Source organism: Babylonia areolata, chromosome 26 (genome assembly GCF_041734735.1).
Source record: "Babylonia areolata isolate BAREFJ2019XMU chromosome 26, ASM4173473v1, whole genome shotgun sequence".
Taxonomy (NCBI): domain Eukaryota; kingdom Metazoa; phylum Mollusca; class Gastropoda; order Neogastropoda; family Buccinidae; genus Babylonia; species Babylonia areolata.
Genome location: NC_134901.1, coordinates 43,614,256 through 43,630,815, shown reverse-complemented (window position 1 = coordinate 43,630,815; position 16,560 = coordinate 43,614,256). Strand labels below are relative to the sequence as shown.

Below are 16,560 nucleotides of genomic sequence, written 5' to 3'. Positions count from 1 at the left end.
CTGCAGTGACTGGCGGTGCTGGCGTCGCCAACACAACGTCCCTCTGATCAGAGTCCGTTCTCACACACACAAAAAAAAACCCCTTGTGCTGAACGAAATGTACCTGGACCTCACAGATCCAGCCAGCCCTGTCCTGAAAGAACACAGGCCTCACACACAGCTCCACAACGCTGGTTTGGTCAGACACCACGGGGGGCAGGGGGGTGGGGTGGGGGGAGAATGAGGTGCAGAAGCAGACGATGAAGAAGGGAACGCTGGGTCAGCACCGCCCCCCCCACCCCCGTCCTCCCTCCCTGGCACGTGCTGTGACGTCAGGGGAAAAAAAAAACCGCAGAGAGGGCGGCAGGCAGGTGTTACAAGACCATGAAGAGGACGAGGATGATGGTGGTGATGGTGTTGGTGATCATGAAGAAGATCCAAAACAGGATGTGGTCCAGCGACTTGCCGATCTCGTGCCACGTGACCTCGAGGGGCTTGACGAGCGAGGAGGGGCCCTTCATCAGCCGCTGGCACTCCCGGGGCACTCCCGCGCGCTCCCGTCTGGAGGAGGCCCCGCCCCCTTCCCTCAGCCCCCGCCTCACGTGACGGACCACCTCGTTCTCCCCGTTCTCCCTGACCTTCACCTTGGTCTCACAAACCACCTGCAGGTCTTTGAAGTGGTCCGCGCGCTCTGTCGGACTCTGGTCCACGCGTTCCAATGACCAGTGCTCCGTACGGTCTGGTCGGTGATCGGATCGGTCTGGTCGGTGGTCCGAAATGTCTGGACGGTGGTCTGAGAAGCGGCGGAGATGGTCTGTGCTGTTGCAGTCCACAGAGGTTCCCAGCTCCTGCAGGCGATGTGGCTGCTCCGTCACGTCCACACTGGTGCGAAAGGAGTCCTGGGTGGTGCGGAACGACTCCGAGGTGGTGCGGAGCGGCTCGGAGTTTGCCCTGAAGGTCTTCCTCTTGAGGGTGGAGGTGCGGGTCCAGGAGGAGGGGTGTGAGTGCTTGAGGAAGAGGCAGCGGAGGGACGGGGGCACAGGGTGGGAGGGGTCCCGATGGTGGATGTTGAGCACCAGCCCCGCGCAGCACACAGACATCGTGCTCACCGCTAGGAGGGTAGTCAGGTACACCGCTGTAACACACACACACACATACACACACACACACACAGACACACACGCACACACACACACACACACACACACACATGCACAGTGGAGTGATGGCCTAGAGGTAACGCGTCCGCCTAGGAAGCGAGAGAATCTGAGTGCGCTGGTTCGAATCACGGTTCAGCCGCCGATATTTTCTCCCCCTCCACTAGACCTTGAGTGGTGGTCTGGACGCTAGTCATTCGGATGAGACGATAAACCGAGGTCCCGTGTGCAGCATGCACTTAGCGCACGTAAAAGAAACCACGGCAACAAAAGGGTTGTTCCTGGCAAAATTCTGTAGAAAAATCCACTTCGATAGGAAAAAACAAATAAAACTGCACGCAGGAAAAAAAAAAGAAAAAAAAAAAGGGTGGCGCTGTAGTGTAGCGACGCGCTCTCGCTGGGGAGAGTAGCCCGAATTTCACACAGAGAAATCTGTTGTGATAAAAACAAATACAAATACGCACACAGACGCAGACACTTGCATACCCTCCGCCCCCCCCCCCCCGCTCCCCCCCAACACACACACAAACATATGCACATACGCACGCAAGCACGCATAATGATGACAATTACAGTGACTACAGACAATAAACTGACGGATTTGTGAACTGGTGTAATGAAAACGCTATAGAAATTAAGTTGGGAGTGTGTGAACTGGTGTAATGAAAACGCTACAGAAATTAAGTTGGGAGTGTGTGAACTGGTGTAATGAAAACGCTATAGAAATTAAGTTGGGAGTTTGTGAACTGGTGTGATGAAAACGCTATAGAAATTAAGTTGGGAGTTTGTGAACTGGTGTGATGAAAACGCTATAGAAATTAAGTTGGGAGTTTGTGAACTGGTGTGATGAAAACGCTATAGAAATTAAGTTGGGAGTTTGTGAACTGGTGTAATGAAAACGCTGCAGAAATTAAGTTGGGAGTTTGTGAACTGGTGTGATGAAAACGCTATAGAAATTAAGTTGGGAGTTTGTGAACTGGTGTGATGAAAACGCTATAGAAATTAAGTTGGGAGTTTGTGAACCGGTGTAATGAAAACGCTATAAAAATTAAGTTGGGAGTTTGTGAACTGGTGTGATGAAAACGCTATAGACATTAAGTTGAGAGATTGTGAACTGGTGTAATGAAAACGCTATAGAAATTAAGTTGGGAGTTTGTGAACTGGTGTGATGAAAACGCTATAGAAATTAAGTTGGGAGTTTGTGAACTGGTGTGATGAAAACGCTATAGAAATTAAGTTGGGAGTTTGTGAACTGGTGTGATGAAAACGCTATAGAAATTAAGTTGGGAGTTTGTGAACTGGTGTGATGAAAACGCTATAGAAATTAAGTTGGGAGTTTGTGAACTGGTGTGATGAAAACGCTATAGAAATTAAGTTGGGAGTTTGTGAACTGGTGTGATGAAAACGCTATAGAAATTAAGTTGGGAGTTTGTGAACTGGTGTGATGAAAACGCTATAGAAATTAAGTTGGGAGTTTGTGAACTGGTGTGATGAAAATGCTATAGACATTAAGTTGGGAGAATAAAGAAAAAGTTATCACTGACTACAGGTAAAAAACCCAAACAACAACAATACAGGTTGAAATAAAACTGCAGTCAAGGTGTGGAATTAAGTGGAGACGTGATTCGTAAAAACTGTCCTGTTTATTATTATTATTATTATTATTATTATTATTATTATTATTATTATTATCATTATTATTATTATTACTACTACCTTTTTTTTTTAATAACAATTATTATTTATTTATTTATTTGTGTAAGCTTATCTATTATTTATTCACCTTTTTTTTTACATTATAATTATTATTTATTTATTTATTTATTTGTGCAAGCGTATCTATTATTTATTCACCTTTTTTTCCCCTCAAGGCCTGACTAAGCGCGTTGGGTTACGCTGCTGGTCAGGCATCTGCTTGGCAGATGTGGTGTAGCGTATATGGATTTGTCCGAACGCAGTGACGCCTCCTTGAGCTACTGAAACTGAAACTGAAACTGTCCTGAACTTCAAATTCTCCTGGAATGATAATAAACCTCCAGATGTGAACGGTTAAACTAATTGTTCTATTTTTACGCCATCATTCCCATTTTACGCACGCAGTGTGTTCAGTTTTTTTGGTGGTAGTGTGGGTGTACCGTGGATGGATGTGTGGGGTGTGTCATTTGGTCCTTCCTTCTTTTAACTCTCTCCATACGAACGGCGAAAGAGACGACGTTAACAGCGTTTCACCCCAATTACCACCATCAAAATATTGCAAGCGGAAGGCTCTTATACTGAAGAGGTGTTTGTTGACAAAGAATACCACAATTCTGACGACAGAAGCTTAACCCACTCAGTACGGCCAGTCCTCTCTTCTCCTCTACACAGACCCTTCGGATGTCCAGTGGGTGTCTGAATGACCCAACCTTTAGCTTCCGTCGTCAGAATTGTGGTATTCTTTGTCAACATTCACCTCTTCAGTATAAGAGCCTTCCGCTTGCAATATTTTGATGATGGTAATTGGGGTGAAACGCTGTTAACGTCTCTTTCGCCGTTCGTATGGAGAGAGTTATTACTCTACTTGTGTAGATTTAATGGAATGCGGAATACATTACCAGCCCTGTGTCCAAACCATTTGAATTTCCATTGTGGATCTACATGTATCAAAGTGTATTGTGTTGCACTGTATTGTATTATTATTATTTTTGTTTTGTTTTTGTTTTGTTAAATGGTAACTCAGTGGCCTATATTTGAATAAATTACCCGTGTCCTTATAGACTTCACTCTTTCCTGTGTCCATCTCTTTCCCCTCTTTCTCTCTTTGCTTCTTCCTTCTCCCCCTCTCTCCTTCACTCAACTCGGATGACGGCGAAGTGGTGGTGGGGGGGGGGGGGGGGTTAGATTGAGGGCAGTATCGATGTACAGACTTGTTGCAGTCAGAGAGTTACTTCCCCTGTTGGCGGTCTGCTGGCAACTCCATTCTTGTATCCCCCCCCCCCCCTTCCCCATCCCCTCCCCGACACCCACTCCCCCCTCACCAGACTCTCCACACTCAAATGTTTGAGTTTGGGGGCCGCCTTGGTTTGGAGTGGTGGTTCTTCACTGACATGGTAGGTATGCGCGGGGGGGGATAAAGTTTGGGGGTGGCGGGGTGGAGTCTCAAATACGGCATTCACCGACCCCCTTCCCTCCGCCCCCCTACACCCCCCCTCCTCCTCCCCCTCCCATTGCTGGAGGTACCGACAGACAGAGCGGTGCTAATCAGATAGAGTGACAGTGGCGCTGCCACAGACCTGTGTAGCCGTTCCCATGAAAGGCGGAGTGGCGGCTTGGACCCTGGATCTCTGCACTATTGTCCTCCATCCTCACCCCCCTCCCCTCCCCCCTTTCCTGCCACACCCTCCCCCCCTCTCCTTTCTCCCTCCCCTCCATTTTTCTTCCCTGACCCCCCCCACCCCCCCCCACCCCCAACCTCTCCCTGTAAAAGCTCTTTCCTGGACAATCGTTTTCAACACTTCCCTCATCCCCCCCCCCCCCCCCCCCTCCCTACATCTATACACTCCCAGTTCACTGAATGCCTCTCCGCTGTTTCAGTCCCCGCTCAACTTCCCCTTCCCTTCCTCCCCCACCTCCCTCCCCAACCACTCCTACCCCACTCTCTTCCTGCCCCCCCCCCCCCCGGCCCCCCCCCGCCCCCCCCCTCCCCCCGTCCCTACTCCTCCGAAAGAGTGAAGAAGATAACAAAGCACGTCCTTCCCGCGGTATCCATCGTTCTGTCTTCCTCGCCATCTCTCTCTTCCTGCTCTGTTGTTGGTTTGTCTTCCTTGATCTTTCTATGTCTCTGAGTTCGGCACACTTTATTATCAAACCTACACGACGGTTCACCTCTAGCTCTGCACACACGCTGCACTCTGCACAATGTCAAAACCAGACACAGTCAAAAACAGTTCTACATAAACGTACCATGACTAATGGGGTACAGTTCAGCTCAAAGAAAATCAGAGACAATCATGGCGCCTTCTAATTTAAGAAACAACAACAAAAAAGCAAAATAAACAGACCCAAAAAAAAAAAAAAAAAAAAAAAAAGTAACCTATTTGTCAACGGCCATTCCTATACCCCACCCCGCCCCCTTTCTTGACGAAAATCAGGCAGATCCCCTCGTCCCTAAACTGACAATCAATCTCTGCACCCCAAAAGGAAATAGACCCTCCCCCCACCCATCCCCCCGTCATCCCCTCCCCTCACTCTCCATCCACCCCCCCCCCCCACCCACCCCAAAAAAATCCCTTCTCCACTTTGCAAGGACGACAGCCGATTCTTAATGACGTTAATGCACTGGTTCTCTCTAGCCCCCGACCCCCCACCCCACCCCCACAACCCTGACCACCTGACCACCCCCGCCCCCTGCCCCACTCAGCAACCCCCCACCCCTCCCCCCCCTCCCCCCCTCCCCCCTACCCCTCCAACGTACCGAGGACGGACAGGCTCTCTGAGGTCTTGGGCATGTTGTCGGAGATGATGCCCAGGTAGACGGTGAAGGAGAGGAGGACGGTCACGGCGAGGGCCATGCGCTCCCCGCAGTCTGCAGGCAGGATGAAGACGAGCACGTTGAGCAGGGACAGCATCACCACGGGGATGATGGTGTTCAGGATGTAGAACGTCCGCTTCCGCCGGAGGTAGACGACGAAGGTGGTGCCCGTGTGTTCCCAGCCCAGCCTGTAGGTGCTGGGGTACGAGTAGTGTCGGGCCTCCGTCTGTACACACACACACACACACACACACACACACACACACACACACATACCACGGGGTGGGGGTTGGTGTGGCGTCACTTCCCGTGACGTCATCACGTGGCGTCGTATGGCGTCTCAGGATGTGACATTCCATGACGTTCACATCACATGGCGTCATATGACATCACAGGATGTGACATCCCATGACATTCACATCACATGCCGTCATATGACATCACAGGATATGACATCCCATCCCATGACATTTACATCCCATGGCGTCATATGACGTCACAGGATATGACATCCCATCCCATCCCATGACATTCACTTAACATCACATGGCGTCATATGACATCACAGGATATGACATCCCATCCCATGACATTTACATCCCATGGCGTCATATGACATCACAGGATATGACATCCCATCCCATCCCATGACATTCACTTAACATCACATGGCGGTCATATGACATCACATGACGCGCATCACACCATGTCACAAGACATCACATGATATGACATGACATCGCGTGACACTGCACGACATGACAAAGCACACAATGAAGAACGCCACAAAACAACACACTACACAGGGAAGAACAAAAGAAATCAACCGACACATTATTACAGCAAAAAGTAAGACAAATGAAATCAACTTACACATTATTACAGCAAAAAGTAAGACAAATGAAATCAACTTACACATTATTACAGCAAAAAGTAAGACAAATGAAATCAACTTACACATTATTACAGCAAAAAGTAAGACAAATGAAATCAACTGACACATTATTACACCAAAAAGTAAGACAAATGAAATCAGCTGACACATTATTACACCAAAAAGTAAGACAAATGAAATCAACTGACACATTATTACACCAAAAAGTAAGACAAATGAAATCAACTTACACATTATTACAGCAAAAAGTAAGACAAATGAAATCAACTGACACATTATTACAGCAAAAAGTAAGACAAATGAAATCAACCGACACATTATTACAGCAAAAATTAAGACAAATGAAATCAACCGACACATTATTACAGCAAAAAGTAAGACAAATGAAATCAACCGACACATTATTACAGCAAAAAGTAAGACAAATGAAATAACTGACACATTATTACACCAAAAAGTAAGACAAATGAAATCAACCGACACATTATTACAGCAAAAAGTAAGACAAATGAAATCAACTGACAAATTATTACAGCAAAAAGTAAGACAAATGAAATCAACTGACACATTATTACAGCAAAAAGTAAGACAAATGAAATCAACTGACACATTATTACAGCAAAAAGTAAGACAAATGAAATCAACTGACACATTATTACAGCAAAAAGTAAGACAAATGAAATCAACTGACACATTATTACAGCAAAAAGTAAGACAAATGAAATCAACTGATATTACAGCAAGACGTAAGACAAATAAAATCAACTGACACATTATTACACCAAAAAGTAAGACAAATGAAATCAACTGACACATTATTACAGCAAAAAGTAAGACAAATGAAATCAACTGATACATTATTACAGCAAAAAGTAAGACAAATGAAATCAACTGACACATTATTACACCAAAAAGTAAGACAAATGAAATCAACTGACACATTATTACAGCAAAAAGTAAGACAAATAAAATCAACCGACAAATTATTACACCAAAAAGTAAGACAAATGAAATCAACTGATATTACAGCAAAAAGTAAGACAAATAAAATCAACCGACACATTATTACACCAAAAAGTAATACAAATGAAATCAACTGATACATTATTACACCAAAAAAGTAAGACAAATAAAATCAACTGACACATTATTACAGCAAAAAGTAAGACAAAAGAAATCAACTTACACATTATTACAAAGTAAAATCAACTGACACATTATTACAGCAAAAAGTAAGACAAATGAAATCAACTGACATTATTACAGCAAAAAGTAAGACAAAAGAAATCAACTTACACATTATTACAGCAAAAAGTAAGACAAATGAAATAACTGACACATTATTACAGCCAAAAGTAAGACAAATGAAATCAACTGACACATTATTACAGCAAAAAGTAAGACAAATGAAATCAACTGATATTACAGCAAAAAGAAAGACAAATAAAATCAACCGACACATTATTACACCAAAAAGTAAGACAAATGAAATCAACTGATACATTATTACACCAAAAAGTAAGACAAATGAAATCAACTGATACATTATTACACCAAAAAGTAAGACAAATGAAATGAACTGACACATTATTACACCAATAAGTAATACAAATTAAATCAACTTACACATTATTACACCAAAAAGTAATCACCAAAAACCAAATACACGAAACGAAACAAAACAAACTCCCCCCCCCCCCCACACACCCTCCACATACACACCAAAAAACAAACTGAAACCCAAAAAAAAAAAAAGGTCACACACACACACACACACACACACACACACACACACACACACACACACACACACACACACACACACACACACTCACTCACACACACACACACACAGAAGAAGGAGGAGACAGACAGACATACATACAGACAGACAGACAGAGATAGAGAGACAGAGAGAGACACCCACACAGAGCGAGACAGAGACACAGAGAGAGAGAGACAGACAGACAGACACACACACACACATATACACATACACACATACACACAGAGTCAGAGAGAGATAGAGACAGAGAGAGACAGAGACAGAGAAAGAGACAGAGAGAAGCAGGCAGAGACACAGAGAGAGAGAGGTAGGGGTTTGAAAGGGGAAAAGGGGGGGGGGGGGGGGTTTGAGGGGGGGAGTTGGAAACCCTTTGAGATGATCACTGGATTGAGTGGGGGTGGGGTGTGGTGGTAGAGGGGAGGTTTGAAAACTCTTGAGATGATCACTGGATTGAGTGTGGGTGGGGTGAGGGGGTAGAGGGGAGGTTTGACAACTCTTTGAGATGATCACTGGATTGAGTGGGGGGGGGGGAGGTGGTGGAGGGGAGGGTTGGAAACTCTTTGAGATGATCACTGGATTGAGTGGGGGGTGGGAGGGGGGTGGGGGTGGAGGGGAGGTTTGAAAACTCTTTGAGATGATCACTGGATTGAGTGTGGGTGGGGTGTGGGGGTAGAGGGGAGGTTTGAAAACTCCTTGAGATGATCACTGGATTGAGTGTGGGTGGGGTGTGGGGGTAGAGGGGAGGTTTGAAAACTCCTTGAGATGATCACTGGATTGAGTGTGGGTGGGGTGTGGGGGTAGAGGGGAGGTTTGAAAACTCCTTGAGATGATCACTGGATTGAGTGTGTGTGTGTGTGTGTGGGGGGGGGGGGGGGGGGGTCGGGGCGGGTGGAGGGAAGGGTTGGCAACTCTTTGAGATGATCACTGGATTGAGTGGGGGGAGGGAGGGGGGAGGGGGGGAGGGGGGTTGGAAACTCTTTGAGATGATCACTGGATTGAGTGTGGGTGGGGTGTGGGGGTAGAGGGGAGGTTTGAAAACTCCTTGAGATGATCACTGGATTGAGTGTGTGTGTGTGTGTGTGTGGGGGGGGGGGGGGGGGGGGGGTCGGGGCGGGTGGAGGGAAGGGTTGGCAACTCTTTGAGATGATCACTGGATTGAGTGGGGGGAGGGAGGGGGGAGGGGGGTTGGAAACTCTTTGAGATGATCACTGGATTGAGTGGGGGGGGGGGAGGGGGGTTGGAAACTCTTTGAGATGATCACTGGATTGAGTGGGGGGGGGGGGGAGGGGGGTGGGGGGGGAGGGGAGGTTTGAAAACTCTTTGAGATGATCACTGGATTGAGTGTGGGGGGGAGGGAGGGGGGTGGGGGTGGAGGGGAGGTTTGAAAACTCTTTGAGATGATCACTGGATTGAGTGTGGGGGGGAGGGAGGGGGGTGGGGGTGGAGGGGAGGTTTGAAAACTCTTTGAGATGATCACTGGATTGAGTGTGTGTGTGTGGGGGGGGGAGGGGTGGAGGGGAGGGTTGACAACTCTTTGAGATGATCGCTGTATTGAGTGGAGGGGGGGGGGGGGGGGGGGGGGGGGGGGTGGAGGGGTGCTCAATTGATGAAAACGAAGGGAGACTGGGAACAGGCCTTTTTTTTTTTTCCACCACAACTTTTCCAAGTTGAAAGCAAGTTTTATAGAGCCTCGGACATCGGGGTGATTCACGACATTGTGCACACTTGTGTCTGCTGCAAAGCTGGGGAAACTGTGGCTTTAAGTTGGTCACATGCCTCATTTAAACTGCCATCTTCTGGGAAAACAGTATTGTTGGATGTCTGCCTCCGGCAGGAAAAGTGGAAGCTGGCACGAGCATTTGAAAACAATGATGGAAATGGGACCTCACTGGCATGATCTGACAACATCCCTGTTTTGATTGTGTTGCATATTTCTGTTTTGTGACAACATTCCTCTTTTGATTGTGTTGCATATTTCTGTTTTGTGACAACATCCCTGTTTTGATTGTGTTGCATATTTCTGTTTTGTGACAACATCCCTGTTTTGACTGTGTTGCATATTTCTGTTTTGTGACAACATTCCTCTTTTGATTGTGTTGCATATTTCTGTTTTGTGACAACATTCCTCTTTTGATTGTGTTGCATATTTCTGTTTTGTGACAACATCCCTGTTTTGATTGTGTTGTCTATTTCTATTTTGTGACAACAACCCGGTTTTGATTGTGTTGCATATTTCTGTTTTGTGGCGACATCCCTGTTTTGATTGTTTGATTGTATGGCACTGTTTCTGTTTTGTGGCAACATCCCTGTTTTGATTGTACTGCATATTTCTGTTTTGTGACAACATCCCTGTTTTGATCGTATGGCACTGTTTCTGTTGGTGACAACATCCCTTGATTGTATGGCACTGTTTCTGTTGTGACAACATCCCTGTTTTGATTGTATGGCACTGTTTCTGTTTGTGACAACATCCCTGTTATGACTGTTTGGCACTGTTTCTGTTGGTGACAACATCCCTGTTATGACTGTTTGGCACTGTTTCTGTTGGTGACAACATCCCTTGATTGCATGGCACTGTTTCTGTTTGTGACAACATCCCTGTTTTGATTGTATGGCACTGTTTCTGTTGGTGACAAGATCCCTGTTATGACTGTTTGGCACGGTTTCTGTGTGAGCACAGGCACCAATATTGGTAACGTATGTATGGAAACTCAGACATAGTATCTCTGCTATGATTTTCCTCACACTGTAGTTAACCGGCGTATTAATAGGCTTATTTTCATTTAAAATTTGTTTTGGACGGTTTCCAAAATTGATCATGACACATTCGATTAAACTTGAATTAATTCATCACATATATTTAATATTTACACTTAATTCTTTTGCAGTTGCATTTTTATATCTTTACTGACATAGCCCTATGTCACTTGAAGAGAGCTCCGTTATTTGCAGTGTCTACAGTGTGTTCTGACTGGGTCATTCTTTTCTTCAAAGATGTCACTGGACTGGAAGCTGACGACGACACTGCAGTCTTGTTCAAAAGAACGTCTGTGTTGTCGACGAGTCCATTCACCCGACTGGAGTCTGATCTTTTTTTCGTCTGAACTTTGTGGTCAGCGTTCACGTCATTTTGCAAAACTGGTGGGGTAGGGTGGGGGATGGGGGTGAGGGTGAGGGATTGGGGTGGGGATGGGAGGACAGAGGACGGTCCCCTCCTCTGATGGTCTACAGTGAATCGTACAGACAGACTAATGCTGTTTGACATGAATGAGGATGGCCGAAACTCCGACTTAAAAGGAAGGAAAACTTTTGTGATTTTTCCAGAAATGTCATTCGATCTTTTGATCATGTCTCTCAGATGGTTTCGATATCACTGACAGGAGCGAGATAGTTCTGAAGGGATACCTTGTGTTGAGGTCTGCAGAAGGGACGGGTTAAGGGTGTGGTGGGTTAGGGTCAGGGTGGGTTATGGGCCGGGTGAGCTAAGGGGGTTGTGTGGGATAGGTTAATAACAATAATAATGATAATAATATAACTATTTATATAGCACTGAATCTAGTGCAGAGACAGATCAAAGCGATTTATGGTTAGGGGTGGGGTGAGTTAGGGATGTGATGGGGTGGGTGCGTTAGGGTTGGGGTGGGTTATGGGTGGGGTGGGTTAGGGATGGCCTGGGTAAGGGGTAGAATTGGTTGAGAGATAAGTGAGCTAGGGATGAGATGGGTTAGGGGTGGGGTGGGTTAAAGGTGGGGTGGGTAAGGGGTAGAATTGGTTAAAGGATAAGTGAGCTAGGGATGAGATGGGTTAGGGGTGGGATAGGTTAGGGGTGGGTTGGGTTAGGGGTTGGGTTGGTTAGGGGTTGGGTTGGGTTAGGGGTGGGGTGGATTAGGGGTGGGTGGGTTAGGGGTGGGTTGGGTTAGGGGTTGGGTTGGTTAGGGGTGGGGTGGATTAGGGGTGGGATAGGTTAGGGGTTGGGTGGGTTAGGGGTGGGTTGGGTTAGGGGTTGGGTTGGTTAGGGGTGGGGTGGATTAGGGGTGGGATAGGTTAGGGGTTGGGTGGGTTAGGGGTGGGGTGGGTTAGGGGTGGGGTGGATTAGGGATGGGGTGGATTAGGGGTGGGATAAGTTATGGGTGGGATAGGTTATGGGTGGGGTGGATTAAGGGTGGGATAAGTTAGGGATGGGATAGATTAGGGGTTGGGTTGGTTAGGGGTGGGTCGGGTTAGGGGTGGGGTGCATTAGGGGTGGGACAGTTTAGGGGTGAGATAGGTTAGGGGTTGGGTGGGTCAGGGGTGGGTTGGGGATAGGGGTGGGGTGGATTAGGGGTGGGATAGGTTAGGGGTTGGGTTGGGTTAGGGGTTGGTTGGGTTAGGGGTGGGATTGGTTAGGGGTGGGGGGCTGACCTTGGTGATGTCCCACTCCCCGTTGGGCAGCTGGGCGTCCAGGTTGATGATGTCAAACTCTGGGGCCACGGTCAGCGTGCGGTTGGTGTGCATCCACGTCAGGTAGCGGATGTCGCACTTCTGGGTGTCGAACGGGTACTTGCCTGTCACACACAGCACCGCGCGACTTCTTCATTAAATGTGGCTTTGAAAAACGTGTCCTTACAATATCACATGACGGTGCTCTCGGTTATCTTTCAGCACATACTATGTTGGTGTTGGTGCACTATAGACTCTCTCTCTCTTCCTCTCTCTCTTCTCTGTCTCTCTGTCTCTCTCTGCTTGCCTTCTCTCTTTAATCTCACACCCAGTCAACGGGTCACGTCCCTTCTGACCTCTTAGCATCTCACAATGGACACCTGCCCTATGTGCCCCATGCTGTGGCCAATACCCCATGCTACAGACACATGCTATGTGCCCCATGCTATACAAAGGTACGCTATGTGCCCCATGCTATACAAAGGTACGCTATGTGCCCCATGCTGTGGCCAATACCCCATGCTATAGACACATGCTCTATGTGCCCCATGCTATACAAAGGGACCCTATGTTCCCCATGCTATAGACACGTGACCTATTTTCCCTATGCTACAGACACGTGACCTATGTTCCCCATGCTATAGACAAGCACCCTATGTTCCCCATGCTATAGACACATGCCCTATGTTCCCCCATGCTATAGACACATGCCTTATGTTCCCCCATGCTATAGACACGTGACCTATGTTCCCCATGCTATAGACACATGCCCTATGTTCCCCATGCTATAGACACGTGACCTATGTTCCCCCATGCTATAGACAAGTACCCTATGTTCCCCATGCTATAGACACATGCCCTATGTTCCCCATACTATAGACACGTGACCTATGTTCCCCCATGCTATAGACAAGTACCCTATGTTCCCCATGCTATAGATACATGCCCTATGTTCCCCCATGCTATAGACACATGCCCTATGTTCCCCATGCTATAGACACGTGCCCTATGTTCCCCATGCTATAGACACATGCCCTATATTCCCCATGCCTGACCAGTAGTCAGGTAGGCAGACAAGAATGCAGCCTGTGTTTGGGGATGGCCGTGTTTGAGGTGGGGGTAGCCTCAGTGACTTTGGTGAGGAGTTTGCTAAGATTCATTTGCCTCCATTCTCACCCCCCTTCCCCAATCCCCTATTGCCTCCCCTCCCCCAACCCCAGGCTATGGCACGTGCCGGTACACTGATGTGTGCTATTAAGGCTGTGGGCTGTACTGGGGTGGAGGGACCAGCATACTGTGATCCTTCCGGTGCATCAACACTGATCGCCCCCCCCTCATTCAGAACGTTCTCCCGGAGATGTTTTTTTCTTCTGTTGCCACGATCCTGACCACAGGAACGACAGAAAGTCTCTCTCTCTCTCTCTCTCTCTCTCTCTCTCTCTCTCTCTCTCTCTCCCCCCCCCCCCCCAAATTCTCCCTTCCCCTTTGCTCCAGGCGGGAGATATTGTGGTGTCCACGTGTGTGGATGATCAGTTTGTATCCAGTTTTGAGGGTAATTTTCACGAGCAAGATTTATTACGTTATATATATACCATTAGGATGATGATGGTCATAGTAACAGGATGGAAACTTATATAACAAACTATCCAGAAACCTTCTCTGGGCGCTTGACAAAACACGGGGTTTTATACATCAAAACTGCTTCCATGTTACATATACACACCAAATGTAGCGAGCAAACTGTACACTCATACATAAACACAATGCACACATACACAAAAACGTACATCCAAACTTAAAAGTTGATGGTGATGATGATGATGATGATGGCGGTGGTAGTTGTGATGATGAAGATGATGACAATCATGATGATGATGATGATGATGAAGATAATAACGATGATGACAATGATGACGATGGTGATAATGATGCTCTGAGGTAGCTGACATGACCCGGGGGGGGGGGGGGGGGGGGGGGGGGGGGACCTTTTCATGTGGGGGCCCAGTAAGAAGTGCTGCACCAAGCACGGCGCTTTGTGATGGGCGGTTTGTGGAAGGGGAACATGTGTGGGCCTCAGTGGCAGTTTGGTGCGAGGATAATCCCCTGACGTAACCCGGTTTCCGCTGCCCCCCCACCCCCACCCCCGGGGCACTAGGACAAAGCGGGTAGAGTCAGGAGACCCTGCCGTCAATGGACCACACTGCCCCACACTGCTCTCGCTGCACCAGCATGGGCCCCCTGTTTGTCAGAATGGTGTGTGCACTGCTGATATAGCTGGGCCCTGTCCATTAGCGTCGCTACTTCCTGATAGTGTTCTCTCTCTCTCTCTCTCTCTCTCTCTCTCTCTCAATCTGTGTTGTCATTCTCATATGGAAAATATTTATGTTATACATTTATATATGTTTTTTGTTTTTATTTCTCACTACATGCCATTACTTTGAATGGATGGTCGAACTGCACTTTGTTGCACAGATTGATCGATTTCGTTTTGGCTTTGGTTTTCATCAATATTATTACTATTGATGCATGTTGTTATTTGTATTATGAACACCCATGTCATTAGGGCTGTAAAGCTATTGACATTAAGTGTTCAGTGTTCTCTCTCTCTCTCTCTCTCTCTCTCTCTCTCTCTCTCTCTCTCCGCGTTGCTATAACACAAACAAGATTCAACGTTCTACCACTCAACAACAATGTACATCGATACAGTCATTCAGATCAGGGCAGAGCATGCCCATTTTGTACGGGGATGAAGTTGAGAACGAGCAGCACTTTTTATTCAGCTGCATCGTATATGAAGATTTAAGAAAGAGAATATTAAAAGAATCGGCTAGACCCCCCTTGCATGTGTTACTTGGAGCAACAAATTTCAATCACAGACATAATGTATCAAGATATATTTTCCATGCTATCAATACAAGGAAAAAGTTCATCTGCAGTCAGTGATCAAGCATGGTGAAATACTATATAAAAACGATTGTCTATATGATGGGCACATTGTTTAAGTATATATTCATTCAGTTTGTACTTGTTTTTGTTGTTGCTATGGATAACACAACGTTATATGCAACCTCACCGACCCACCCTTCCCCATTGTATTGTGGCCCAAGGCCGATGTACATTAAACTTTCTGAGTTCTGAGTTTTCTCTCTCCCCCCTCCCCCTCCCACCCTCTCTCCAGTGGGCTGGTTTGTTGGCTCTCTTTCTCTACCGGTTATCAGGTTGAAGGGTCTTTGTTGGGTTTTTTTTTCTTGTGCATGTTGTTCTGATGTCCTGTTCCAGGCTATGTCAGTCAGACAGCGATGTCCATCTTACAGCTGTGCGTTGCGAGGTGCAACTTGTTCAGTCACCTGGTTGAAAGCTCCGTTCTTCCTCTGATACTCGACTTCTCAGGATACCCCACGTCAGAAGTAAGACCTATGGACACAGATCGTTTTCTTTTCAATCGCCAAAGACGTGGAACAAGCTCCCTGATAACCTCCGTCATTCTGATTCCCTCGCATCATTTAAATCTCGTCTCAAAACTCACCTTTTCCCTCAGCAATAAGTTCAATTGTGGCAGGTCCACTTCCTTTGCGATAGCTCTGCTTGACTATGTGTGTATATATATGTATGTGTACATAACTTCATGCATGTATATGAATGTGTATTGTGTGTGCGTGTGTTTATGTAAGTTTGTGCCTGCCTATGTGTGCGTATGTGTTAGGGTAGCTGTTAGATACACATGTATGTTAAAATGTATGTACGCAGTGTGTGTGTGTGTGTGTGTGTGTGTGTGTGTGTGTGTGTGTGTGTGTGTGTGTGTGTGTGTGTAGTC

The 16,560-nt window shown here is 46.8% G+C and overlaps 1 protein-coding gene across 1 annotated transcript in view; it reads right to left on the bottom strand.

Annotated features, from left to right (window-relative positions):
- Positions 1-353: 353 nt before the first annotated feature.
- The window catches only part of LOC143300326 (neuronal acetylcholine receptor subunit alpha-10-like), a 213,011-nt gene continuing 196,804 nt past the window's right edge, over positions 354-16,560 (bottom strand). The window contains exons 6-8 of the mRNA XM_076613927.1: positions 12,729-12,871; positions 5,590-5,872; positions 354-1,114 (exon numbers count right to left, since the gene is read on the bottom strand). Coding sequence (XP_076470042.1) covers positions 354-1,114; positions 5,590-5,872; positions 12,729-12,871 — 1,187 coding nt within the window. The remainder of the gene's footprint in view (positions 1,115-5,589; positions 5,873-12,728; positions 12,872-16,560) is intronic.